The following is a 26,380-nucleotide window of genomic DNA, read 5'->3' on the forward strand; positions in this document are numbered from 1 at the left end:
AAACAACACATGGTTCAGAAATAAATATGTTTGATCTGTGCTGTATTGGCTTGCTGTTTGCAGCAGATATGAATGTTTGTTCATATTTATGGTTCAGTATAATTGGTCCGAACATATAAAACACACATAAATTTGGCTAATCTGTGCTGTATCTCATGTGTCACCGTTTTGCCCCAACAGAGTCTATGCCAAGCACATCTTGGTCATCACAGGAGCTCCTATCTGCCGAATTTGCAAGGCTTTTACACCAAGAACAAAGAAGCACATGCACAAGAATATGGATGAGATATCAAGTCTGCAAAGGACTGTGTTAAGACTGCAAAGAGCTTCAGCCACCATTCCACCAGCACGGACATTTGGCTGAGTCATCCAGGTAACTCAAAAAGGACTTTCTAGAAATTCTTCGTCTTCAGATGCACCTGCAACATCTGACCAAGCACGGACGACGCTGGCCAAAAGATTGAGTTCCATCAGTTTGCCCTTAATCAGCTTCCTAGCCATGTTAATACCGTTTGTGCGAAGTGTAATTTTTCTTCTATAAATGCAAGCTTTCTCATTGCCCATTTTTGTTAGAGGTCATTCATCCTCATCCAAATATAAAGGTCAACCGATTCTTCGCTGATACTTAATACCAGTCACTGTCTAGCAGCCTAACATATCTGTAGCAGTATCTTCTAGTGTATGTTGTCATGCGCAATTACTCTCCTGAAATAGCTGATGCAGCATCGGCATGCGTCTTGCATTAACCTATGCACATGTGCTATGCACCATTTTACTTTTCTTGATGTTTTTAGCCTTCAATGCTTGCAGAGCAGAGTGGCTTCTCTCTTGAATGCAAGCTTTCTCATTTTCCATATTCCTAGTCTCGTTGATGATTGCTCCTCTTCCTTGATAGCCTGGGTCTTTGTGCAAGCTACAGTGAAGTGATTGATTGCAGAATCTGGTTTTGCTGCCACACTTGGTTGTGGTAACTGTGTTACGTTTCTCAGATGTGGGGGCCTGGTCAGTTGCATTGGTAAGCAGTCCCTCGAGGTAAGCATTTGCTCCTGCAGTCCGCAAAGCGACATAGACTCCCAGTATACACACACCATAACAGGTGCGCCCCGTTCGTTCTGGCCTGCTGCAGCCATGGGCAAATTGTGCTTGTCGCCTACCTCGGCCATGATTTGCTCAAAACAGAGACCAGCATATGTGCTTACATGGTTCAAAGTGTATGAAGTTGATAGCCGTATGGGTGGAAAGGCCCGCAAGAATGGCTGCCGAAGGTGATGCCCACAAAAGCGACTTGTCCACATTGCGACAAAGTGGGACACAAAGTGTGAGCCACACATAGCGGCCCCCGAAAGAAAATAAATGTGCAGGTTGGAAAGGAGTTAACGCTAAAATGCCGGGTAGTCCATGTCGCTGTGTTGGTTTCGGCAGCAGATGCCTGCGTCACCTGATTGCTTCGCAATGGAAGTTGCTCATCTTCAACGGCAACTGTTGGTTGAAACAGGTGTAAGGCTCTGTCCAATCTGTTTGTACCGCAGGTTGTCGCTCGTTACCAGACCACCACATGTGACAAAGGCAAGCATTATGCCTGTAAGATGGTTCGTAGCCAATGTATAATGTATTGTCTGAACCTCATGCAGTGACTGATTGCCGTTTAATTTTGCTGTTATGTCACTTGGTTACGGTCGCAGTTTTATGTTTTTCGAATATTGCGGCCTGGTCGGTTGCACTGGGAAGCAGCCTCTCGTAGTAAGCATTTGATCCTGCAGTCTGCACAGCGACATAGACTCCCAATTTATGCACACCGTGATTCGTGCTCCCCGTTCACCCTTTCCTGCTGCAGCTATGGGCAAATTGTGCCTCTGGCCTTTCTCGGCCGCGATTATGCATGAACGGAGACCAGCATAAGTGCTTACATGGTCGGACGTGTATGAAGTTGGGTGGAAAGGCCCGCAAAAGTGGCTGATGAAGTGAACTAGGGTGGTTGCTTGGGCTAGTTGGTAATTCATGATCAAAAATAATGTACAGCGCAAAGTACAAGGACAGTGATAGACGACATACACAGCGCTGACTTCCAACAATTTTTTTTTTTCTGCTGATGAAGGTGATGCCCACGAAAGCGACTTGTCCATATTGAGACAATGTGGGACACCATGTGTGAGCCACACATTAGCGGCCTCCATAAGAAAAGAAACATGCAGGCTGGAAAGGAGTCAATGCTAAAATGATGGGTAGTCCATGTCGCTGTGTAGGCTGCGGCAGCAGATGCCTGCGTCACCCGACTGCTTTGCACTGCAAGTTGCTCATCTTTAACAGCGACTGTCGCCGCAAACAGGTGGGACACTCTGTCCAATCTGTTTCTGCTGCTGGTTGTTGCTCGTTAGTAGACCACCACGTGCGACGAAGTCGGGCACTACGCCTTCAGGCAGGCAGCTCAATGTACCCTAAGAGACCCGTGTATGTGAATGCTCACTGTTGCCATATGGTTCGTCGCCAATGTATAATGTATTGTCTGAACCTCATGCGGTGACTGATTGCTGTTTAATTTTGCTGTTATGTCACTTAGTTATGGTCGCAGTGCTATGTTTTTCGAATATTGCGTCCTGGTCGGTTGCACTGGGAAGCAGCCTCTCGAAGTAAGAATTTGATCCTGCAGTCTGCACAGCGACATAGACTCCCAATTTACGCACACCGTGATTCGTGCTCCCCATTCACCCTTTCCTGCTGCAGGAATGGTCAAATTGTGCCTCTGGCCTTTCTCGGCCGCGATTAGGCATGAACGGAGACCAGCATAAGTGCTTACATGGTCGGACGTGTATGAAGTTGGGTGGAAAGGCCCGCAAAAGTGGCTGATGAAGGTGATGCCCACGAAAGTGACTTGTCCATATTGAGACAATGTGGGACACCATGTGTGAGCCACACATTAGCGGCCTCCAAAAGAAAGAAACATGCACGCTGGAAAGGAGTCAATGCTAAAATGATGGGTAGTCCATGTCACTGTGTAGGCTGCGGCAGCAGATGCCTGCGTCACCCGATTGCTTCGCACTGCAAGTTGCTCATCTTTAACAGCGACTGTCGCCGCAAACAGGTGGGACACTCTGTCCAATCTGTTTCTGCTGCTGGTTGTTGCTCATTAGTAGACCACCACGTGCGACGAAGGCGGGCACTACGCCTGTAGGTAGGCAGCTCAATGTACCCTAAGAGACCCGTGTATGTGAGTGCTCACTGTTGCCATATGGTTCGTCGCCAATGTATAATGTATTGTCTGAACCTCATGCGGTGACTGATTGCTGCTTAATTTTGCTGTTATGTCACTTGGTTATGGTCGCAGTGTTATCATCATCATCAGCCTGGTTACGCCCACTGCAGGGCAAAGGCCTCTCCCATATTTCTCCAACAACCCCGGTCATGTACTAATTGTGGCCACGCCGTCCCTGCAAACTTCTTAATCTCATCCGCCCACCTAACTTTCTGCCGCCCCCTGCTACGCTTCCCTTCCCTTGGAATCCAGTCCGTAACCCTTAATGACCATCGGTTATCTTCCCTCCTCATTACATGTCCTGCCCATGCCCATTTCTTTTGCTTGATTTCAACTAAGTAGTCATTAACTCGCGTTTGTTCCCTTACCCAATCTGCTCTTTTCTTATCCCTTAACGTTACACCTATCATTCTTCTTTCCATAGCTCGTTGCGTCGTCCTCAATTTGAGTAGAACTCTTTTCGTAAGCCTCCAGGTTTCTGCCCCGTAGGTGAGTACTGGTAAGACACAGCTGTTATATACTTTTCTCTTAAGGGATAATGGCAACCTGCTGTTCATGATCTGAGAATGCCTGCCAAACGCACCCCAGCCCATTCTTATTCTCCTAATTATTTCCGTCTCATGATCCGGATCCGCCGTCACTACCTGCCCCAAGTAGGTGTATTCCCTTACGACTTCCAGTGCCTCGCTGCCTATTGTAAATTCCTGTTGTCTTCCGAGACTATTAAACATTACTTTAGTTTTCTGCAGATTAATTTTTAGACCCACTCTTCTGCTTTGCCTCTCCAGGTCAGTGAGCATGCATTGCAATTGGTCCCCTGAGTTACTAAGCAAGGCAATATCATCAGCGAATCGCAAGTTACTAAGGTACTCTCCATTAACTTTTATCCCCAATTCTTCCCAATCCAGGTCTCTGAATACCTCTTGTAAACATGCTGTGAAGAGCATTGGAGAGATCGTATCTCCCTGCCTGACGCCTTTCTTTATTGGGATTTTGTTGCTTGCTTTATGGAGGACTATGGTGGCTGTGGAGTCGCTATAGATATCTTTCAGTATTTTTACATACGGCTCGTCTACACCCTGATTCCGTAATGCCTCCATGACTGCTGAGGTTTCGACAGAATCAAACGCTTTCTCGTACTCAATGAAAGCTATATATAAGGGTTGGTTATATTCCGCACATTTCTCTATTACCTGATTGATAGTGTGAATATGATCTATTGTTGAGTAGCCTTTACGGAATCCTGCCTGGTCCTTTGCTTGACAGAAGTCTAAGGTGTTCCTGATTCTATTTGCGATTACCTTAGTAAATAGTTTGTAGGCAACGGACAGTAAGCTGATCGGTCTATAATTTTTCAAGTCTTTGGCGTCTCCTTTCTTATGAATTAGGATTATGTTAGCGTTCTTCCAAGATTCCGGTACGCTCGAGGTCATGAGGCATTGCGTATACAGGGTGGCCAGTTCCTCTAGAACAATCTGTCCACCATCCTTCAACAAATCTGCTGTTACCTGATCCTCCCCAGCTGCCTTCCCCCTTTGCATATCTCCCAAGGCTTTCTTTACTTCTTCCGGCGTTACCTTTGGGACTTCGAATTCCTCTATACTATTTTCCCTTCCATTATCGTCGTGGGTGTCACTGGTACTGTATAAATCTCTATAGAACTCCTCAGCCACTTGAACTATCTCATCCATATTAGTAATGATATTGCCAGCTTTGTCTCTTAACGCATACATCTGATTCTTGCCGATTCCTAGTTTCTTCTTCACTGTTTTTAGGCTTCCTCCGTTCCTGAGAGCATGTTCAATTCTATCCATATTATACTTCCTTATGTCAGCTGTCTTCCGCTTGTTGATTAACTTCGAAAGTTCTGCCAGTTCTATTCTAGCTGTAGGGTTAGAGGCTTTCATACATTGGCGTTTCTTGATCAGATCTTTCGTCTCCTGCGATAGTTTGCTGGTACCCTGCCTAATGGAGTTACCACCAACTTCCATTGCACACTCCTTAATGATGCCCACAAGATTGTCGTTCGTTGTTTCAACACTAAGGTCCTCTTCCTGAGTTAAAGCTGAATACCTGTTCTGTAGCTTGATCTGGAATTCTTCTATTTTCCCTCTTACCGCCAACTCATTAATCGGCTTCTTATGTACTAGTTTCTTCCGTTCCCTCCTCAGGTGTAGGCTAATTCGAGTTCTTACCATCCTGTGGTCACTGCAGCGCACTTTGCCGAGCACGTCCACATCTTGTATGATGCCAGGGTTACCGCAGAGTATGAGGTCTATTTCATTTCTAGTCTCGCCGTTCGGGCTCCTCCACGTCCACTTTCGGCTATCCCGCTTGCGGAAGAAGGTATTCATCATCCTCATATTATTCTGTTCCGCAAACTCTACTAATAACTCTCCCCTGCTATTCCTAGCGCCTATTCCATAATCCCCCACTGCCTTGTCTCCAGCCTGCTTCTTGCCTACCTTGGCATTAAAGTCGCCCATTAGTATAGTGTATTTAGTTTTCACTCTACCCATCGCCAATTCCACGTCTTCATAGAAGCTTTCGACTTCCTGGTCATCATGACTGGATGTAGGGGCGTAGACTTGTACAATCTTCATTTTGTACCTCTTATTAAGTTTCACAACAAGACTTGCCACCCTCTCGTTAATGCTATAGAATTCCTGTATGTTACCAGCTATATTCTTATTAATCAGGAATCCGACTCCTAGTTCTCTTCTCTCCGCTAAGCCCCTGTAGCACAGGACGTGCCCACTTTTTAGCACTGTATATGCTTCTTTTGGCCTCCTAACTTCACTGAGCCCTATTATATCCCATTTAGTGCCCTCTAATTCCTCCAATAGCACTGCTAGACTCGCCTCACTAGATAACGTTCTAGCGTTAAACGTTGCCAGGTTCATATTCCATTGGCAGCCTGTCCGGAGCCAGTGATTCTTAGCACCCTCTGCAGCGCAGTGTTATGTTTTGAGAATATTGCGGCCTGGTCGGTTGCACTGGGAAGCAGTCTCTCGAAGTAAGCATTCGCTCCTGCAGCCTGCACAGCGACATAGACTCCCAATTTTCATGCACCGTGATTCGTGCTCCCCGTTCGCGCCTTCCTGCTGCAGCAATGGGCATATTGTGCCTCTGGCCTTTCTCGGCCGCGATTAGGCATGAACGGAGACCAGCATACGTGCTTACATAGTCCGATGCGTATGAAGTTGATAGCTAGATGGGTGGAAAGGCCCGCAAAAGTAGCTGATGGAGGCGATGCCCACGAAAGCGACTTGTCCATAGCGAGACAATGTGAGACACCAAGTGTGAGCCACACATTAGCGGCCCCCGAAAGAAAAGAAACGTGCAGGTTGGAAAGGAGTGAACGGCTAAAATCTGGGGTAGCCCATGTCGCTGTGTAGGCTGCGACAGCAGATGCCTGCGTCTCCCGATTGCTTCGCAATGCAATTTGGGCATTTTTAACGGCAACTGTTGCTGCAAACAAGTGGCACACTCTGTCCAATATGTTTCCGCTGCTGGTTCTTGCTCGTTAACCTGACCACCACGTGCCACGACGACGGTGAGCCGTTTACAAGCTCGCGTCAATGATTCCAGCGTATCTCGACATGCAAATTTTGGGTCTATTCGATTCAGCTGCACCACTTGAACCAGTTCACGCGGTGCCGCACCTTGCCGTTCGTTTCAGCGGTGCAGCCTAGCGCCCCCTGCACCCTAGCGTTCGTTTCAAAAAGTGCAGCAAAGGTGCAGTGCTGGTTCAGGAATTTTCAGAACCTTCTCTGCCTGTGGTGCCGCGTTGGTGCAAGCGTGGTTCACGAGCTTCCACATTTGAGAGCCGACAACAGCAGACGATGTCAGCGAACGACTTGCAGACGCTGTCTGTACTTGTAGATGGGGTACAAACTCAGGTTACCCCTGTAGTCGACGAGGATGGGAGTCGCGTTCCCTTCGGCGATGGATTTGCCTACAGAACGCCAGGTATGTTAACCCTTTTTAGTCACATGGGGTCAATTTCTTGTTGTAAGCTCCTTCAAATAAGCTGTCAGCGCCTGTGAATATGGTGAACACGATGTATTCGTTGTTTAGCTACAGCAGTGTGCCTGTTTGTCAATATGCCAGTAAGTGTATAAAATGCGTTATCCTGATCAGGAAATTTATCGCACTTTGTTTCCCGTGCAGCAAAGGCGGAGGGAATAGTAAGTACGTAGTAACGTGCGTAAAAATTAAAAATGTTGGCTGCGATAAAAGGAAATAAAGGAGGCGTTAACGTTTATTTGTTGCATTGCATACAACAAACTCGTATGCCGATCGAGAAAAAAATTGAAGTAACTGCTGTATTCTGACACCCTCACCGATTTGTCACATATGTAGTGAAGATAAGACCATAGAACATTTTTTTTAAGTTCTTGTCGACGATTTATTAGCTTAAGTAAACGAACCTACAAATACCACTCCGCCTTCTTGGATTAGATTTAACTGTTCAAAGTGTGCTATCTTTGGGTGCCCCTACACTTCGGCATATCGACGGGCAGGTTAGCGCTGCCAAGATTTTCTTTTAGGATCAATGAGATTTCAACTCTAAATACAAAATTTTAAGCCTCCTTTTCATTCACTAAAATTTAATTTGAACTGTTTTATTATAAATATGGTAGAATTTCCATTTTCGTAAAATCATGCAGGCTCTACAATCTTTGTATTTTATAATTACTTAGCTATTATGAAATTTTCACTTATTTGACACTTTCCTATAAACTACCCAATTCTTGGCCAATCCCCCAGAGTGGGTACGTGCCTCTAGGTCACAAGACTCTACATGTACATCTACGTCTGAGTGCATAGGTTGACAAGTCGGTCCTCTTTACTGCTGAGCCCGCGTGTGAAGTTTCGAATACGTTAGTCCAGAGTAAATGCATACCTACAACTCAATGTGGTACTACTTTCTGTCACAGATGGAACGGTCATCACGGTGATATTTCAAGACACTGACCAGTCATCTGCCATGGAGGCAATGCCTGCGAACCTCGGCGTCACACCGATGGAGGAGCGATCCAGATCCTCCGAGGCAGAACTTTGGAGTGCTCGGAGGACCCGGTTCCTCATTTTGAAATATAAAGAGCTGAATCCTCTCGTCGGGAAAAAAGGCGGCCTTAAGCAAGTTTCATTTACTTTCTCATTGACTTGTTTACAAAAAGTTGAATTTCAACTTTGTTTACTTTGGCGCTTGTGAGAATACTTCAGCAGCTTTTGATGTGCTAGAATTGCCAAATTTTAATCCATTACTTTTTTTTTTTCACAGGACAAAAAAGGCCATGTGGCAAGAAATTGCTCGTATGATTAATACAGAGTTCTCAGTTGTGATGACCGAGCTGCAGGTGCAGAATAAATGGAAAAGCCTTGAACGCTCATATAAGAAGACTAAAACAAAAAACAATTCGTCCGGGCACTCAACGGCCTTGTGTGAATATGAAGAGTGAGTGCTGTTGACTATTGCATACAGTCTCTGGCTTTTGTATTTGCAACTAATTCTTTCTTTCTTTCGTAGAGAGCTAAGTGATGTTCTTGAGAAAGAACACCACATAACACCGACAGTGCTGATGAAGCCTGGTGCCACAATTGAGAAAGACAGCAGGTGCAGTTGCGTCATTTTGACAGAAGTTTAGTTATCCCCGTTAATCCTGCACATTGTTTTTCAGCATGTCTCCCGGCGCTGATGACGGCACTGACACAGAGCCAGAATTGTCAGCGAGCAAACCCCTGCCAAGGCCTGCATCAGCTGCAGCTATGAATGCACGCCCTAAGGATGCCGTGCGAAGAAAAAAGGACACCACGTCGTTGAATGCCCTTTTAAGAGAATTTAAAGAGGCGAAGGAAGAGCGGGCCGAACGCTTTGATAGGAAAATGGCTTTGCTAGAGCGGCTCGTTACAGCTGTCGAGAAAGTTGCCACAACGGCTCCCGAATAAAAATTTTCAAAAAATGTGTGTGTGGGTGTGTTGTGTATTATCACCACGCAACACAACACAACCATACAAAGTAGCCTGGGGCTTGCAGGCCCCAAACGTCTCGATTCTTTATCTTTCACAAACATTGTCTCAGAAAGTACATTTGCAGCATTACACAGAGTGAAGCAAAACTTATCTGCATAAGTACTGCTAGCGGCACAAGGATATGCAACTCTGTGTTTTAGCACTGCTTTTCGGCAATTGCCTTTCGCAGGCTCTCACTGTAGCCTGCCACACTGCGGTCAACAACATTGCCACTGTCCTCATCGTTTCCGACTTCCTCTAAATCCGGGAGTTCCTGCAGCTCTTCGAAGAAATCTCTCTCCTCATTGCATAAGTTGTGCAGGACGCATGCGCCCATGATTATAAGGCAGCACTGCTTGATGCTGGCTGCGTCCACCAAGTACAGCCTGCGAAATCGCTGCTTGAGTATACCAAATGTCACCTCAATGGCAACTTGCTGCTGAGAATGGCACTTGTTATATTTCCTTTTCCAGGAGGGGAAGCTCCGCTGCGTATCCTTGTAATGTGTCATAAGCCATGGTAGCAACGGATAGGCTGAATCCCCCAAGATGTAACCATTGCTGCATTTGGTTGCTGCAGCTTCAAAAAAGGGGCCTTCGCGGAGCACCCTGGCGTCGTGCGCCGAGCCGGGAAATCCAATTAGCACATCTATGAACCTATTCTCACGGTTGCATATGCCTTGCAGGATCAAAGAAGGAAACTTTTTCCGGTTGAAGTACGAGTGCGGGGATTCGGTCGGGGTGTTTATCTCTATGTGGCTTCCGTCCACGCAGCCAATTGTGTTTCGTGGCCCCTTCCCAGCGCTCTTTATTAAGAAGCCACCCTTGCTACGTTCTTGCTCTTGCTGGTCCGGCCACGCGATCACTTCTTCACTCATGCTACGTAAAAGGTTGAGCACCCTCTCAATGCATGCGTGCACAGATGACTCTGTAACATCAAATCTGTCTGCAATTGAGTACATGCTGCACTGGCTCCCAAGATAGCTCAAAACGATGAGACGTTTTTTCGGCACTGATTCGCGCGCGCCCTCCACGAGCTGCTGGGAAGAACGGTGACGCTTGATAGCGGTCTGCAAGACAGTTAAAGGTCTCGCGTGACAGTCGGAAGAGCCGCTTAAACTCAAACTCAAAATAGCTGCCAACGACGTCTTCATAGTATCGTGGAATACGATTTCGGTCTTTCCTCACCAGCTTTACGGCCAACATTACGACCAAGTCGTCGAACTCCTCATCACTGTCCGAGTCCACAAGGTCCATGGCTACTTGAACGACAGTTGAGAGTGTGGCACAGTTCATCGTCGTCGTTCAGTGCAGCAGCGATGCTCACACACAACACACACACACACACACACACACCAGACCTGACCAATTTTTCTACAACCGCAAACAGCGCAACGCAAATAGCACAAGTCACATACAAATTCACCAGCGCGTAAACAACGGGCGGCACGACGCAGAAGGCCTGCACACCTGCACCTTGGCATTCGTTTCTCCGGGGCGCTAGTGTCGCGATGCAGCTGCACCACTGAACTGGCGCTGCAAAAGTGCGGAACTTGCCGTGAACTGGTTCACAGTGGTGCAGGCGAATCGAACAGACCCTTTATTTCTGCTATTGCACGAGAATGTACACTGCTTGTCTTCTGCCAATAAAGTCGCGCGTTCTGTTCACTCACTTGTGGCTTGTTTGTATGGGCGTCAGTAGAGGCTCTTGGCAATTAGAACGCACCAGCTACGCGGCAGCGAAGGCATTGAGGCATGCCGCATAGCCTGCAGGGCAAGCACGGCGCGTACCAGCGTACGCGACCGGCAAAAAACGGCCATATTGAATTTTGCTCTAAAAAAAAAATTTCACTTCCGCTTCCGGATTGAGCAACGTCATCTGGCGTCCGCCAAAGTAAGTTCCATGCGCTGCCGCTGCTTATTTTCGAACCACGGCGGAAGGTACAGTTCTCCTTCTTAAAGTTGTTTTAGTCTATGGCGGCTCGTTCAAAAGTGCGTGGAATATGGCGGTAACGACAGCGCGTGAGCGCTCGCGCTCGCGTGAGCGCTCGCGCTTGCGTTCGCGTCGTTCCTGGTACGTTGGAATTGTGCCAGCGGACGCGTTAAACACTGATATACCGCGATGCACATAAAGAGTATAACCATCGACGGCTTCAAGTCGTACGGACAGCGGGTCGACATCAAAGGGTTCGACCCACTCTTCAATGCGATCACGGGCCTCAACGGCAGTGGCAAAAGCAATATCCTCGACTCAATATGTTTCGTGCTGGGCATCAGCAACCTGTCGCAGGTGCGTGCCGTCAACTTGCAGGACCTTGTGTACAAGAACGGCCAGGCGGGCATCACCAAGGCGACGGTTTCAATCACTTTCGACAACCGCGACCCACGTCAGAAGCCCGTCGGCTACGAACATTACGACGAGTTCACCATCACGAGACAGGTATGGTAGCTGTGGCGTAGTTTGGAGCTACCGCCAGGCGGTAGTTTTCCGTACATTTCTCTTCGCTGTTCTGGGCTACCTTATCCGTACGGTTCGGCCAGGGTCGTCTGTAGAAATACTGCCGTTCGTCTGCCGTCCGTCGTTGCTGCATCTTACTTCTGATTGGAACATACAAAAAAAAAAGCTGGTTCGATCTTCCGTTCAAGCTGGCCATGGTACCCGTTATATTTCAGTGCTTGCTGCAACATTTGTGTCTTATGTACTGAAACTTGCCCAGACTTAAAGAAATTCCGGATCCACATGGTCCCGTACACTTCACCGTTTGCTCCCATTCATTGTGCGCGAAAATAATCTCGTCGGTGACTGTCGTGCAAGCTCGGACCGCTTCCTACGTCCCGCATTTTGAGCAGCGTCGGAGAGCAATTCCCGTTTCGAATCGCTCCACGCAGTTCGAACGTTTTTTTTTTTTTTTGATCGCTCCGCGAGGTTGCGATTCGTCGGTAGTTCGTTGTGACGTCATCAAGGACGCATGTCGTTTGTCCGCTTCGCGCCGCCAGGAACTCGGTCGCGTTCTTTACATAGTCGTTAAGAAACTGCATTTCTCTCTCTCTCTCTCTCTCTCTCTCTCTCTCTATATATATATATATATATATATATATATATATATATATATATAATGTAGAACAGTACATAGCTATAGAAGTTCCTACCCGACAGCCGTCTATTATGTACATCCGAGATTACAATAAAGCAAACTATACAGATATTCACAATCAGCTAGAATCGTTTTTTGTAGACTTCCATCAATCAGCCCCTTTCAGAACAGTTGAGCAAAACTGGTTACTTTATAAAGATAAACTTCTGTCTCTTCTTGATGCTCATGTTCCTCTTGTACGTATTCATCATCATCATCATTTATTGGACCCTTAAGGACCCTTTACAGGGTATTACATAAGGGGGGGGGGCGTCATAGACATACATAAGTCAAAGATGTTACATCAAGAATGAATTGAAATAACGCAGGTTAAGTAATGCAGCAAAACAAAATAGGAGTACAGGCGACTTCAAGTGCAAGAACACTTGGAATAAAAAGAGAAATTGTTCAATTGTAGTTTCCAAAATGTGAAAGCATTTGTCCAGGACCTTGGTATTCGAACAACCTTAAGCAACTAGAAAAAAAAAAGCGCATTTTCCGTGAACTCAAACGACGCAACAATCCGCCAAAATGGGAAAAATACTCCATGGTATTGCGGGAATACGCAAGTTTGCTGAGACAATCTAAACACAAATATTTCCACCAGGACCTGCTGAGCATTCTGCGTGACAACCCTCGCAAATTCTGGAACTCATTATCACTTAAACATACTTCATGTAATAGTATCGCAATTATCAACTCGGATGGGTCTCCTGTTTCAGTAAATTAGCATCCCAATGTCATGAACTCTTATTTTTTCTCGGTTTTCACTAATGAACCTCCCACTGATATTCCTACGTTGCCATCTACTCGCTATTCAGAATGCCGGCTGTTATTGTAACTACTCGAGGAATCTCCAATTTAATCGATAACCTTAAGCTTTCCAGTGCGCCAGGTCCAGACGGCATAACGGCCAAAGCTTTAAAGGGCACGAAATCGCAATCTAGCCTCTTCTTGAAGTTGATTTTCACTCAATCTATTGCCTCTTCCACTATTCCGAATGATTGGAAAATTAGCAGTGTTGTACCTATGCACAAATCCGGTAGTCGTTCCAGTCCATGTAATTACCGCCCTATTTCCGTTTGCATACATTGTAAAATTCTAGAGCATATATTGTACTCCAGCATTGCATCTCATTTAGACAAGCACTCTTTTTTCTTTCCTGGTCCACATGGATTTAGACGAGGCCACTCATGTGAAACGCAGCTGTTCGAATTCGCCACAGACCTTCACCTCCACCTTGACTCCCGTTTCCAAACTGATGTTATCTATCTTGATTTTGCAAAGGCGTTTGATTGTGTCGCCCATCTACGTCTTACCGCGTAACTTGCTTGTCTTATTCTCGACCCACTTGTATTGTCCTGGATTTAATGTTTTCTCACAAACCACTCACAGCACACTGTCATCGATAACCTCAAGTAGTCCAGTCTTGTGAGGTGTACCACAGGGCTCTGTGCTCGGGCATCTTTTGTTTCTAATTTTTGTAGATGACCTCCCTAACAGCTTTCTTTCATCAATTCGGTTATTCGCTGATGACTGCGTCCTGTATCGGCGCATATCCTCCCATAATGACCAACTAATACTCCAGGAAGACCTAAGCAAAATAGCACATTGGTGCTCTGTTTGGCTCATGTCCCTCAACATTTCCAAGTGCAAGTATGTGTGTGTAACTCGCAAGTGGGAAATCATTAACCACCAGTACTCTCTTAATTCCACAGCCCGCATTCAAGTTGACTCTTGCCGTTATCTAGGCGTTACTACCACTAATTGGCTTATGTGGTCTGCACACATAACTCTACTTATAAACGACTGTTCTAAATCACTTGGCCTACTCAAAAGATCGATTTTTCTGTCTCCCGATCCCATGCGCAAGCTCACCTGTGAAACGTTCCTTCGGACTAAACTTGAGTATGCCTCAGCAATTTGGAACCCTCGCCAGTATTATCTTAACTCGTTCGAAGCAGTGCTGAATCGTGCGACTTGCTCTATCGCTTCAAACTATGACTGGCATACAAGTATAAGCGGCATTAAATCATCCCTCAGCATTCCTAGCCTAACACTTCGTACGAAGATTTCACAACTTTCCCTTTTCCACAAATTCTATTATAATTTCCCACATCTCAGGAATACTCTTTTACTTCCGCCCAACCGCTCTTCTAAGCGTCTCTTTAACAACTTGAGTCTACAACGTCTTCATGGTTCCTCTGATACTTTCAACAACTCTTTCTTACCTAGTGCTATTGAATTGTGGAACGCACTGCCCAACAGTACAGTAAATGAAAGTGATCCAGATAAATTTAGACACCTATTGTCATGTTTTTAAAACCCTTAACCTACCACTACTATGCTGTTACCCTAACCTCTAACTTTTTTTTTTTTACTGCTCTGGTATATTGCCGTTTGTGTTGCCATTTTTACTGTCGTTCGTACCTTACTTTGTTTTGTTTAAAATTTTTCTTGCCCATCATCGACTTGCATGTATACTAAGTTTTGTTTACCGTTGTACAAATGAGTTAACCATTGTATAATCATGATCATAGTGTTTCTTGATGCTTTTGCCCCCCCCCCCTATTTAATACCCTGAAAGGGGTCCTTAAGGGACAATAAATGATGACGATGATATATATATTGGGACTAGACATATAACTTTTGACGATCCGGCGCTCTCGTCATTGTGGTAGCACAGGAATGGGATTTGCCTTCCGAGGGCCAGTTGGTGTTTCTCCTCTATCTCTCTCTGTAAACAGCTAATATGTATTCACTGCGTTATCTTTGTTACAAATATAAACCTCTATTTGAAACTGCCTGTCAATGTGTGCCTATTTTTTTTCTTCTTTCATTTATTTATTTCATTTATTTATTTAAATGCATACAAAGTAGATGGACTTGAGGTTCAGAGTAGTCAGATATCGTTAAAACGAAATTGGTTATAATTAAGTAATTGTAATTCTACTCAAATTTCTCATAAGACCCCATGCATTTAAGATATTGTATCAGGTAACAAATATTTCCTTGGAGCAGGCCTAAAAAGCCATTCTTAGTTGAGAATGAAGATTTGCAAATTAGTCTGAAATCTGGCGACACGCAATGCTGCTCGCAACTTGCCTGAATCAGCTGTTTCAACTGGGTCAATACAATTGCGACCACTGCTGATGTTCTCGGCTATCACTCGAACATTTCTTGAGTGTACCAGGGGAGTGCCGAGAGCTTCCAATTCGGTACCACTGGACCCTAACTCAAAGAATACTTTAATTGTTTATTAGTCTCCACTTGCGTTGGGCGATGAGCACTGTCGAAGTCACTGGCGTGCATTCTATCATTGTTAATTTAGTTAGTGAGCGAATGTTTACGAGTTTATATGGCTGATAAAACGACTATCCTTATTTCGTACAGCTATCTACTAATTTGCTATCGCAATCGGTGCTTCGCCTTTCGGGTGGAACTGCGAACTTTTACTGCATTACAGGCTCCACAAGGGAGAATTGAGTAAAGGCAAAGTACACCTATATGTATAACTGTATAGCTGCCCAAACTTTATAGTAAAATTCTTGATTTTTGGAAGCTTGTTTTGTATGGCTGTGTTGAAACCAATTATTTTATTATTTGTAGCTTGTGACTGTTTTAGGGGCACACCTTATGCCAAAAGAATACAAACACAGTCACTGACCAATTTTTCATAGGCTGTGTGGGGAAGATGACGAACACTCGCCAATCATCATAACCAGCGCTCGACATGGGGTTCGTTGCTCGTGCTGGGACTCTTGCTGTAGCTTGACTGCCGCATTAGCTGCTCTCAATCCACAGCCAATGAACCCCATCACAATTGGTGGAAGGTGCTAGGTATTTTGAAAATGACCATGCTAGAACTATGATCCCGCATGCTACCGTCTACCATGCCCGACGATGCATCCCCGCAGGAGCCTCCTCCTCAGTCGGTCGCGTTCTCCGCCAGAGGGACCCCGCTATTTTCAGTGGCACGGATGAGAACAACATGGAGGATTAGCTCTTGTATGAGAGGTAGGCATGCACAACAAATGAGACGATGCCGCAAAGCATGAACAACGTAATGTTCTACCTCATGGGTGTGGCCAGACTCTGGTACAAGAACCATGAAAGGGATTTCCAGACATGGTCTGTATTTAAGACCTCTTTCGTAGACGTGTTTACAGCTCTACGGCCAAGACACGTCTGCAGTCTACACGTCTACAGCCAAGACGTGTTTCGCAAGTTGCGTGCACAGCAGCGTTTGTGGAAACGATGTCAGCGGCTGGGTGAATCATTCACAAGCTACAAAAAGACATTCTAGATTTGTGCAAGAGAGTGATGTGACCACATCAGTGTCAGACCGAATCAAGAATGTTATGAAAGGAATAGTGGATGACGTTTTCAGCATGCAGCTTGCGAAGAATCTGCGCTTTGTAGCAGACCTTCGCACGACCAACATTTGGCTGGATTGGCTGCCATTTCCGACCAGTCAATGCTGCTCACTGATAAAAGGAATTTGTGCGTGAGGAAGTTGCCTGCCAGCTTTCCTTAGTGCCCTTCGTTCAGCCACGGCATATTCAACAGCCTGCTCCAGATTTTGGGCCCTCGCTCTGCCACGCGATTGAGCAAAAAATTGCCGGGGCCTTGTCCCTTCACCGCCAATAAATCCCTGTAGCGGTGCCTCTCAGTTATGCTGAAGTCGTCACCAGGCCCCGACCATCCCCTGTAGCTGCAGCTCTGCCCCTCAGTTATGCTGACGTGCTACCCCATGTTGCCGTCCAGTTGTTTCACCAAGCGGCACGTACACTGTGCCATGTGACCTGGACTGTACCTGCCGTCGCAAACTCGTGGCGTATGTCCGTTGATTGGCCAATATGCTTTGTTTGTGGCTGCGCCAGTCACATAACCCACTTTTGTCGACGTGCTCAATCAACTGGTGCTGCATCACTCATGACGTCCCCTGATACAGGCGTGCCAAAGCCATTTTGCAGCTCTTGGGACTCGTCTTCGGCCCCATCAGCTGTTCGACCAATGCCCGTTACCCACCGTTCACCTTCTCCGCGTCGCTGCTCACTATTGCCGATGTGACCTCGTTATATAACTTGAGAAGAGGAAAACTGATTGTCACAGCCCACGAGGCAAGGACTGCGGTGCCGTCAGACTACACAAGTCCTCACAGTCGCCCATCAAATTTTATAGAAGTTTGTGTTGAAGGTGTATGCGCATTAGCTCTTGTGGACACTGAAGCCGCCATCTCTTTTATACATGCAAAACTCTGTCGGTGACTTCGGAAAGTTACGCCACTTTTAGGGTTCTCTCTTTGCCCAGCAGGTGCTCAGCATGTTCACCCTCTGGCGGCACGGGTGGTTATTGAGGATGTCCTGTATACCATTGAATTTATTGTTATTTCTTCGCGCTCTCATGACGTTGTCCTCGGTTGGGACTTTCTTTCACATCGTAACGTCGTCATTGATTGTGCACATGCTGAAGTTGAATTATCACCTTTGGTAAATGTGACCTTAGCCGACATTCTGCCCATTCCCTGTAAACTGCTTGTGAAGGAAGGTACAAATATTCCCTCCAATGCCTCAGCCAACATTCTGCCCATTCCCTGTGAACTGCTTGTGAAGAAAGATATGAACATTCCCCCAATGCCTCAGCGCTTTTGCCCGTGTGCTGCAGCAGCTTCTCTGACGCAGTTGCACTATTTTCTCCATCTGGCCTGTTCCTTAAACCGAAAGCTGTTGTGCTACCTTTTGCTGCTGTTGACATTATGCAAGGCAGCAGCAACCTCTTTTTTTCGAACCCGCTTCCGTATCCTGTGACACTGCTTCGAGGAGAATGCCTAGGCAGTGTGGAAGCCATAGAAGACAAGCAAGTCATTGACATATGCATTGATGATGCAGCCTCTGCCAGCCACCCTAACCTGCATGCTTTATCTATGTCTACAGAATTGTCCACCGACGTGTTTGGTACCTCCATCGCTGATGATCTTACACCAGTCTAGCATTCACAGCTCCTATGTGTGTTAAATGAATTTTGTTCTTTTTTCGATGTCACACAAACTTCTTTGGACTGCACGTCCACAGTTATGCATGCCATTGGCACCACCTCCCACCCGCTATTGCAACAACATCCATATGGTGTATTTGCTTCTGAGCGTCATGTCATCAATGAGCAAGTCGACGACATTCTTTGCTGTCAGGTGATTCGCGTGGGTGTCTCCTGTTACAAAAAACGATGGCTCTGTTCGCTTCTGTATAGACTACCGACACCTCAACAAATTCACTTGCAAGGATGTTATCCCTTACCGCACATAGATGACGCCACTGACTGCCTGCAAGGTGCAAAATTCTTTTCTTCATTAGATTTGCCTCAGGGATATTGGCAAGTGTCAGTGGCAGAAGTTGACCAGCCGAAGACAGCATTTGTTATGCCTGATGGCTTATATGAATTGAACACGCCTTTTTAACTTTGTAATGCACCTGCAACATCTGAGCACATGATGGACACAGTTTTTCGTGGCTTGAAGTGGCACACACGCCTGTGCTATCTTGATGATATTCTGTATGGTCCGGGCTTCACCGCGCATCTTCAGCAGCTTAAATGTGTCCTGACAAGCTTGACGAATACTGGCCTGCATCGGAACTTAAGAAAGGGCTGCTTTTCAGCAAGACAGCTTACAATACTCAGTCATGTCGTATTCAAGGACAGCGTCCTCCCCGATCTGACCAAACTTCAGCCGTTGCAGAATTCCGTAAACCAACGTCGATAAAAGAACTAGTACGTAGTTTCGTTGGACTCTCTTGCTACTTCAGGTGGTTCATTAGAAGTTTTGCCACCATCATATCACCCCTGACAAAGCTGCTCGGAAGCAATGGCACTCTCTCCTCATGGTCATCGAAGTGCGAGGATGCTTTCATGAGTCTGTGCCATCTTCTTACTTCACCTACAATTTTGGGCTATTATGACCCCACAGCCCCTATGAAAGTGCACATGAATTCCAGCGGTGTCGGCCTCAGCGCTGTCCTTGTGCAATGTAAACGTACATTTGGTGAATTTGTCGTTGCATACGCAAGTCGAACACTGACAAAAGCCGAGGGCAACTACAGTGGGACTGAGAAAGAATGTTTAGCCATCATCTGGGCCATTGCTAAGTTCCGTCCTTATTTGTATGGTCGCCCATTCGATGTTGTCACAGACCATCATGCACTTTGTTGGCTCTCTTCAAAAGATCCTTCAGGCCACCTTGCTTGCCAGGCACTTCGGCTACAAGACTTTAACATCCACGTCGTGTACCAAAATGGACACCAGCGTTCTGATGCGGACACCCTGTCACGCTCTCCCTTGCCCGACAACATTCCCTGTTCCTCAGCATCTCAGTCTACCATTTCTTCCATTGACATTGGAACCATCACTTCCGAGCAGTGCAAGGACCACTGGATTGCCTCCTTAATAGACTCTCTCCGATTCGTCAACACGACCGACAACTCGCATGCTGCGTTGTCAAGCTCACAATTTTGCCATTCACGGTGACCTGCTTCACCAATGTAATTATTTCTCAGACGGCTGCCAGTGGTTATTGGTAATACCTCGAAGCCTGCTCTCCGAAATCTGCATATCCTTCCAGGCTGATCTGCAGTGTGGTCACTTGGGAGTTCAAAACTTACCGTCTTTGACAGCAGTACTACTGGTGAGAGATGTACAACTATGTTTGAAAGTTTGTTCGCTCTTGACCTGATTTCTAACATCGCAAATCTGCCCCCGAGTTGCCAAGTGCTCCACAGCCTCTACCTTGCCCTGCACAGCCATTAGAACGTGTCAGCATTGATTTAGCTGGGCCACTTCCCCTAACAACTGCTGGTAACTGCTGGGCCATCGTCACAATTGATGATCTTGCACAATACGCTGACACCGCCACCCTAACGGCAGCTACACCGCGCAATGTTGTGTCGTTCCTCCTTTGCAGTTTTATTCTTCGCCATGGTCCACTCCAGGCACTGCTCAGTGATCACGGCTGCGCCTTTTTGTCCGATGTCGTTGAGGCCATCCTCGATCGATGCCGTGTTGTTCCTCGGACAACTACTGCCTGTTGCCCTCTAACCAACGGGCTCACTTAACGCTTCAACCATACGCTTGGCGACGTGCTTGTAATATATGTCGCCTCTGGCCGCACAAATTGGGACCTCGTTCTACCCTTTGTCACTTATGCATACAACACTGCGATACAGATCACGACTGGTTTTTCGCTATTTTTCTTATTGTACGGCCACCATCTGTCACACACTATCGACACAATTCTCCCATACTGGCCTGATGCATCCGAGTGTGCATCCGTTTCTGCTGCTGCGAGACACTGCTGAGGAATGCCGTGAACTCGCACAGGCCTCAACTTCATGTAACCAGGAACACCAGAAGAGCAGTTGCCCCACCAATACTGATGCACCCACTTTCCTTCCTGGCGTGCTTGTGTGGTTGTCAGTTCCTGCCAACGCAGCTGGTCTCTCATTGAAACTACTTCCCAAGTACGAACGCCCTTACTGCATATTGGGTGCATATCTCCCGTGAACTATGTCTTCGAACCAGTCACGCTGTCTTCAAACGCACTGTCGGGGACGAGATATTGTCCACGTGCAGTGCCTTAAGGTGTACTGTGACCCGCTCATAGGACGGCTCCTTTTCATTCACGGATGTAAAATTGTAGTGAAGTGATGAACGCTGGCCACTCATCATCACCTGGGCACGGGGTTTGCTGCTTGTGCTGAGACTTTTGCTGCTGCTTGACCGCCGTGTTAGCTACCCTACCTCCGCAGCCAATAAACCTCATTACAGCTGTTTTTCTGGACATGTCGATTATACAGAGCTACTTGTGTAGCAGCACGATCAACTTATCCGGCAATGAAAGTTTGGGTTATTGTTATGTGAATATTTCATCAATCCAGGACTGTGACACAGACCATTCTTGCTGCATCTAAAAGCAAAGTGCCTGTTCACAGCATCTGTACTGAACAAAACCTGCAAACCTTCAAAAAATTGGAAACGGGAGGAGTAATCAAACAATATTTAATATTTTTCACCGAATTTCAGTATTTTCTGGCTTCGGCCGTAGCATCCTTTAAATCATAAGGCTGACATGTATGGCCATGTGTTTAGGTTAAACGTAAAGCTTTTTGTCTTAATGAACATGACATAGTTGCTTTGTCCTTGCAAACGGAGATGCTGCCGTTTGTGCGTACCCATGCCATAATATTAAACAATGAATTAATCATAATTTTATTTTCTGACAATTTCACTAATTATGGCACATATTGCAAGTTCTGAATCGTAGCCCACGAGTTTGTGAGGCATATCCATTTGGAATAAATTCTGTGGATGATATCAGTGTAGAGATATGTGCCCTAATATTTGTGGTAAAAATGCACTGTTTCTCCACTTACTTCGCTGTTTTGGGTCACAGGTTCTTTGGGTGGCCATATCAAACATTTTTACAGAAGTTTTGTTTGAAGAAAAACAACGTAGTTATGAAAGAACTGTGGCACTGCGCATGACATTGTGCTAAAACATCATCATTGAACTCTTCACCACAGTTGCATTAAGGATTGCTAGTTCCTGTTATAATCCATCTTTTGCGTCCAAGTTTCCAGTAATTCTTTGTGTTACATCCTTGGTCACGTTATGTTTATTCAAGTACAGCAGATCCTCAGAGGGTAATGCATTCACTTGTACAAGTTCACATAGTATGCAATGCTTATCCAGTGCCAATAAGTGCTGTTGCATTAACAAATGCAGGTTGAGTCATGTCCTGTTGTGAACGCCTTTGTTTGGTGGATGCAGGTGGTGGTAGGTGGCAGGAACAAGTACCTCATCAATGGCGTGACGGCAACCAGCAACCGGGTGCAGGACTTGTTTGGATCAGTGCAACTCAACGTCAACAACCCTCACTTCCTGATTATGCAGGGCCGTATCACCAAAGTGCTCAACATGAAGCCAACTGAGGTTTGTTGGACTGGCTTGTGAATTATGGTCATCTGCGTTGCGACTGGGTCTTACCCATGCGCCGCAAAGCACGACACATCATAACCCAATTGATATCGCTCTGTTACATGCGATCTCCCAAATGATGTACCCACGGTGGAGAACGTTGAAGATGCCTAACTGCTGGCTAGACAGTGGAACATGTAGCCCATGTCATAGAGCAACTACACTGTGCTGTAGCAACGAAGTATTAGCACTACGGTCGAAAGTTGTTCACTGTGGGGGAGTTGTTGTAATGCATGTGTAGTAAAAATGAGCAAAAGGGCATCAAACAAATGCATGCAGCCCTATTTGATGCAGGTACTGCAACAATCAGTTTGTACGTTTGTTGTACATTATTCAAGGCAATAACGTAACCTGGGACATTTTTGTGTGTTTATGCACTGAAGTTGAACATTTTGTTTGCGTTAAATTTCATATTCATAAATAAAGTAGAACGCTCGCACAGGCTGCTTATTTTCTCTTCCTTCTCCACAATGGTGTATTATTTCTTTCACTGTTTTTTGCAAACACTTGAGGACATGTGTTCATAGCACGTATGTGCTTTCTTGATTTTAATGTTCTCGGACGTTGCAATTTGTGTGCCAATTCATACTAAGAATAGATTATCCACTTATTATATTTACCCACACATGACAGTAACACCATGAGGAATACATGAAGCCTTTGTGCCTTTCCAAAGAGCATCTGCTTTCCTGAGAAGTTTTGTGATAAAAGCAGCCAGCTGTTTGAAAGGGTGCTTGATGCATTGGTTGTATGTATAGTGTACTAGTGTACACCAGCTCTTCTGGTCATGTCATAGGCAGCTGTAATGAAGTAGAAGTGGGTAATCAAGACAAACACTTCTCGTTTATTGTATAAATGACTTAAGCAGATAGTGGCACACCAAGTCCCACTTTTTTTATCCTCTACAATGTGTATACAATACAATGTGTAAAATATGTTGTAGGAAACTGGAAAAATACAAATCAAGAAAGACGTCAAGCAAGAAGACATAATCTCTGCAATGCTGTTCACTGCATACTTATAAGAGGTATTCAAGCTAGTAGACTGGAAAGGATTAGCAATGGGGATCAATGGCAAGTATCTCAGCTTGGAGGTGACATTGTCCTGTTCAGCAATTGTTAACGCTGAAGATGGCTTGCAACAGATGACTGAAGACCTTAGTCAACAAAGTGTTACAGTAGGGTTGATGATTAATTTCCAGAAGACAAAGGTAATGTTCAACAGCCTGGCAGGAGAGGAAGAATTCGTGATTAGCAGTCAGCCTCTAGAATTTGTACAAGAGTATGTCTATTTAGGTGAATTACTCACCAGGGACCATGATCATGAGAAGAAAATTTGCTGAAAAAGAAATGGTTTGCAATGCACTGTGCATTATGCAATGCAGTGCATATGACAAGCATTACAAAGTGATGAGTGGCACCATACTGCTATCCTTGAAAAGTATACAATTAGTATTTCATTTTTCCAATACTAATGTATGGGACAGAAACAAAGTGGGACAGTATGGGACAAAGTGGCTTGAGAAGAAGTCCAGGACTGCGCAGCGAGCAAGGGTATGAAAAATGTTAGGCATAACGTTAACAGACAGGAAGAGAGACGGGATCAGAGAGCAAGTGGGCGTAGCCGATATTCTAGTTGACATTCAGAGAAATAAGTGTAGTTGGGCAGGCCACGTAATGGATAGGTAAGATAACCACTGGACCATTAGAGTCACAGAATTGGTGCCAAGGGAAGGGAAGCACAGTCAAGGATGGCAAAAAATTAGATGGGGTTTTGAAATTGGGAAATTTTCAGGCAGAACTTGGAATCTGTTAGCGCAAGACAATGGTACTAATTAGAGATAGCTGGTAGAGGCCATCATCCTGCAGTGGGCATAAATAGGCTGCCGATAATGATGAAGAGGAATATGTTTCTCAGCGTTCAAATTTAACCTTTTGTGAATGCCACATGATTGAAAGCACACTTCTAATGCTTTAGACAGAATTCGATCCCTGCTCTTGTTGTGCCCTTCAGAGTTAAATTTGAGCAATGCAGCATTCCTTTTATAAACTCATCGACAATGTTCTACCATGTATTGTCACTTATTGATGTGTGTATTGTCACTCCAAAAAACTGACGGAATCTTGTCAGAAACCGACTCAAATAGTGATTGAAAGGAAACATTTTCATCCAGACAATAGTAGCATTAAGCTATGAAGGACACCTGTAGGGTTTTTTAAGAAATAAACCAATATGGGTTTCTGTGTGGATTTCTGCAGAACTTATTTGCTATATTCAATGTTCTTGTGCTTCGAGTTGATTAATTCAGCCTGGCTCTGTGATTTGCTAACCTCCTGGGTAACACCGATGGTAGAGCGGCCACCCCGGAAAGGCTGTTGGTCCCTCGTTCGTTTCTCAACTCTGAAGCTTTCTTTCTGAGAAACCTATATAGCTTTCTGCTACTTTTGAGAGGCCGACAATTTTTCCTTTCACAAAACTGCTTCAACCTTGCGGATTTCTGCAGATCTTGTTTGCCAAATAGCAACTGTCAGAGGAAAGCACATGGCAGTACATGTTCACATGTTCTATTGCAGATCTTAGCCATGATCGAGGAAGCCGCTGGCACACGTATGTATGAGAGCAAAAAGCAGGTGGCACAGCGCACCATCGAGAAGAAGGAAGCCAAGCTGGCCGAACTGGACAGTGTAAGGCCAGCCTTTACCATGCTCCCTTTGTTTGCTGCTCTACTATACTGTTTTGAGCTTGGTGTGTTCACTCTTGATCACTGGTACATTGTTTATCCCTCGAGGGATTGTGTGGTAATGTGTTGTAACGTTGCTGCCATTCACAATGTGTTTGGGTTCACCCCGGACACACAGAAGTCGTGGCACAGACAGGGAGACAGCTTAGCGATTACCATAAGTATTTGATTCTAACACGTATTTCTTGTTTTCCGAAAAAATTTACCAATGTGAAATTAAATCTACAGTAATGGCAAGCTATCATCATTGACTTTAGAACATTTCTGTAGTTCAGCAATTTCCACACGCTGCTGCAGCTGCATGAATTTCAGTTAAGTTCGCACCTACTTTGTGAGTTCATAAGGCTATTACTATATGACAGCCAGCGATAATTGTTATCGGCTCACTCCCGTGGTTGTCTTGAAGTCCACGGCCATTCGTCGCTGGAATCCCCAAGTCCTTTGCAAGAAAATTGCAAAAGGAGAAAATTTCTCATTTGGTTCAAGATCTTCGGAAGAGGCTTATGGATGCTGGTTGATGGTTTTAGTGGTTGGCTGACTGGTGCCCTTGTTGCCAGGGGTGAACCAACGGCTGGCTGTGGTTGTATGCTAGCTTTGGACGCTGTTGCACTGCCCTGTCACTCCTTTACTCTGGTTAGCTGGTCTTGAGGTCTGCTTGTCGACAACTCTGGCCTGTCTTCCACGATCCTTCTATGCTCTTTTCTAAACCCTTGCACTCTTTCTTGAGCTCTTTATCAGCTAGCTATCAATGGTGCTTCACAGAACGCTGATGTCTGTCTACATTCCCGAGCTGCAGAATGGGCGTTTCCATTTCATACGACATTGCAGTTTTCGTTAACATCTGGTAAACTTTTGTCAGTGCGAGTCGTAGTACTTCCCCACACTGTCATATCATTTGTTGCTGCTGTCTTATCTTGTTTCCTGAGTATACTTCGTTTCATGCTAGCAGGCAACGCTGTAAAAGCTAGAGCGAAGAGTTGTGCATCACACATGAAAGAAAGATATGGGCATGTGTCATGCAGGTAGGTGTAACATCGTCTTGTACTCTTGTGTTACAAAATATGAAAGTGATTTGTAACGTGGAAAACATAGCAGATATGCACCTATTTACCACCAAATGAGTTGAGTGGCACGTTTCTGCATCTGCTGCAGCACACCCCTTGCGCTCACGACGAGAACATAGTAGGTATGTCACATTTGGGAACACGAAGGT

At 45.6% G+C, this 26,380-nt stretch overlaps 1 protein-coding gene and 1 pseudogene across 2 annotated transcripts in view; one reads left to right on the plus strand and one right to left on the minus strand.

The window, feature by feature from the left end:
• The first annotated feature begins 210 nt into the window (after nt 1–210).
• Nucleotides 211–26,380, plus strand: part of LOC139056325 (structural maintenance of chromosomes protein 2-like) — an 84,294-nt gene continuing 58,124 nt past the window's right edge. Inside the window, exons 1-3 of one of the 2 annotated variants that reach the window (XM_070534482.1) lie at nt 211–373; nt 22,221–22,382; nt 25,001–25,111. In XM_070534482.1, the coding sequence (XP_070390583.1) occupies nt 22,338–22,382; nt 25,001–25,111 (156 nt within the window). In that variant the 5' untranslated portion in view covers nt 211–373; nt 22,221–22,337. Of the gene's footprint in view, nt 374–11,249; nt 11,708–22,220; nt 22,383–25,000; nt 25,112–26,380 lie in introns of those variants that run through there. The other variant, XM_070534481.1, reaches the window with a different exon arrangement.
• Nucleotides 8,801–11,190, minus strand: LOC139056326 (uncharacterized; annotated as a pseudogene).

This window comes from Dermacentor albipictus, chromosome 2, assembly GCF_038994185.2.
Source record: "Dermacentor albipictus isolate Rhodes 1998 colony chromosome 2, USDA_Dalb.pri_finalv2, whole genome shotgun sequence".
Lineage (NCBI taxonomy): Eukaryota > Metazoa > Arthropoda > Arachnida > Ixodida > Ixodidae > Dermacentor > Dermacentor albipictus.